Source organism: Triticum aestivum, chromosome 2D, assembly GCF_018294505.1.
Source record: "Triticum aestivum cultivar Chinese Spring chromosome 2D, IWGSC CS RefSeq v2.1, whole genome shotgun sequence".
NCBI lineage: Eukaryota > Viridiplantae > Streptophyta > Magnoliopsida > Poales > Poaceae > Triticum > Triticum aestivum.
In genome coordinates, this window is record NC_057799.1 from 565,314,563 (window position 1) to 565,317,017 (window position 2,455).

General features: G+C 53.7%; 1 protein-coding gene across 1 annotated transcript; it reads left to right on the forward strand.

The window, feature by feature from the left end:
* Positions 1 to 938: 938 nt before the first annotated feature.
* Positions 939 to 1,777, forward strand: LOC123050001 (FCS-Like Zinc finger 1). Its single transcript, XM_044472850.1, has one exon. The coding sequence runs from the start codon at positions 1,134 to 1,136 to the stop codon at positions 1,509 to 1,511; it is 378 nt and encodes a 125-aa protein (XP_044328785.1). The 5' UTR covers positions 939 to 1,133; the 3' UTR covers positions 1,512 to 1,777.
* Positions 1,778 to 2,455: the final 678 nt, after the last annotated feature.

Below are 2,455 nucleotides of genomic sequence, written 5' to 3' on the forward strand. Positions count from 1 at the left end.
CAAAAGGAAAATTAGGGGTGAAGGTTTTATGCCTGGCGCGCTGTTAGCCTCTCGCTTTACTTAAACAACGTAGATCTCACGAGCTGCGTCCTGCTCTATGAAGATTTTGTACGAGTACAAAACTGCCCATGGCTGGTGCCGGCGTGTGACAGGTTCGTGCGTCTGATTGGGTGTAGAGGTGTAGACAAGATCTGCACATGTGCGGCCACCTCCACACTGTTCACAAGCTGCTGCCTGGCGGGCATGCACCACACCCCCCAAAGCTCGCCCATGGACCACGGCTCCACGCCATGGAGAAAAGAACGGCACCTTGATTTCTTCTACTTTCTTTTCTCAAAGTGGGCACTGTTTTTTTTAGAACCAAAGTGGGCACTGTTGGTCTATAATTAGGGTGCCTAACCACGTGGGCCACCTGGCCCGTATGTTGGCGAAAAGGCTGGCACGCTAATTATGGGCCCTAATACGGTCCGCATTAGTTTATGCCGGTGGCCGCCTAATGATGTAGATTTGATGCCCACGATTCCGACTAGACAGACAAGAAATAATTCTTTCGCGCTTATATTATTGGGGCGAATATTTAGTCCGATCTTTCGCGGAGAGAAAAGTAGAGCGAGTGTTTGTTCAGGCCAGGGGTACGTCAGTACTTGTATTTCCATTCCAATCAGTCGATGGTATTGGTGTCGTACTCCAAGACTGCGGGCGCTAGCCCACAGGTTTGGGGGTACATGGAGGGCGACGCGACCTCTGTACGTTGCTATCGGTGGCCCGGGACCCGTCCACGTCGCCCGCACATAACATGGTTCCTGTCGTTTTCGCCGCCGTGGAGCCACGTCTGCTATCAGGCGGGGCGGCGGGCCACCACCCGTATGGCGCCGTGGGTCCGTGTCGGAGCCCGCGAATAATGAAACAGAAGCGCTCCATCGTCCATGGTTAGCCTCGTCCGGGCGGCGCATGGTATTGCCTGACCCTGTGGGCTCGTCCCGCCCGCGCCGGACTTCTTCTCTCGTCGCGGGTCCGTGCCCGTCCCTGCGCAGGCATATATACCCAGACTCCAGTTTGGTTCAGCACAGCAAACACTCAATCAATCTCCCACTCCCGGCGCACCAAAAGCAAGGACGTAGCACGAAAACACGATGGCCTGCGCCTTCTTCTTCGACGCCGAGCCCGGCGTGCACGCGCTGGACGCGTGCGCGCTCTGCACCAAGCCGCTGGCGCGGGACAGCGACATCTTCATGTACAGAGTGGACACGCCCTTCTGCAGCGACGAGTGCCGCCACGAGCAGATGCAGCTCGACGCCGCCTGCGCCAGGCAGGCCGCCGCCCGGAGGCAGAAGCAGTTCTCGTCGGGAACGGGGGTCCGGACGTGCGCACCGGGAGGCGTCCGTCGCGAGCTGACCGGCGAGAGCGGCATGCTCCGTACGTGCTTGAGCCAACAAGATCGGCGTGCACGAAGACGCCATCGCCCGTGGCCAACTGATCAGCGCGGGGTCGAGAAGACTCGCCTTGGTTGAAGAATCAAGACGCGTGTCACTGGAGTTGTTCACGGCAGGCGGCGCTGCACGGGCCACCGGTCAAGTGATTTGGGTATAAACGCAGCGGAAAGGAGCTGGACTGGATCTGAAGAAGTCAATCAAACAGGATTCTCCACGGCATTAGGCGGCCATGTGTGCCCCTCAGCTCTCCTTTGTTTCGGCATTGATGTCAGTTCTGTATGAGAGCGAATTTGCAGTGGCACTTTCACTGTCAATCGAATGAAATAAGACATGTCTTTGTGCAATCTTGTTTCTGTTCATCATTAGCGTGCCAATGAGATTGAACAAGCTAAGCCGTTGGATGTTTACCACACGATTTTAAACTGAATTTTGTTCTAAGAACTGGGGTGTCAAAAACTGAATCCCCGTACTAATCTGATGGCTAAACTCGTGGACAAAAACTAAGACAGTCTCCATCGACTAAGCATCAACAAGACAACTCTTACGGTCCTACTTTTGGCCTTGAGTTAGGAATTTCAATTCCCTGCAATGCTGTTGTTTTGCGTATTGTGTGTGGTGGAGCTCACGCTGTGCTCGTGCATAGTGTTAGAAAGTATATTGTAACGTGTGTACGGTACAAGTATAAACTGTGTACATGCGTAGATGAAGTTAGCATTGCGTGCGTTGTACTCTAGGTGGTTTAGGTTTTGTTGAGGTCGATCCTTATCTGTATAGATTGTTAGCTTGAGGATGAATCTAGTAACAACCTAAACCACCTACCGTATAATCTATACCGCTATATAAACAAGCAATGCGTCCCTGCTAACGCATACGCTTCAACCACTTTTACATGGTATTCAGAGCCTAAACTCTAGCACATCTAAAACCCATCACCATGGCCTCAAACTCCGCCACCGCCGCCGCCGCACCAGCCCTCATTCCCATCGCCGATCGCCTCCATCGCTACAACTTCCTGGTGTGGC

Coding starts and splice junctions, on each gene's coding strand:
- LOC123050001 (XM_044472850.1), top strand. CDS start 1,134: ATGGCCTGCGCCTTCTTCTTCGACGCCGAGCCCGGCGTGCACGCGCTG.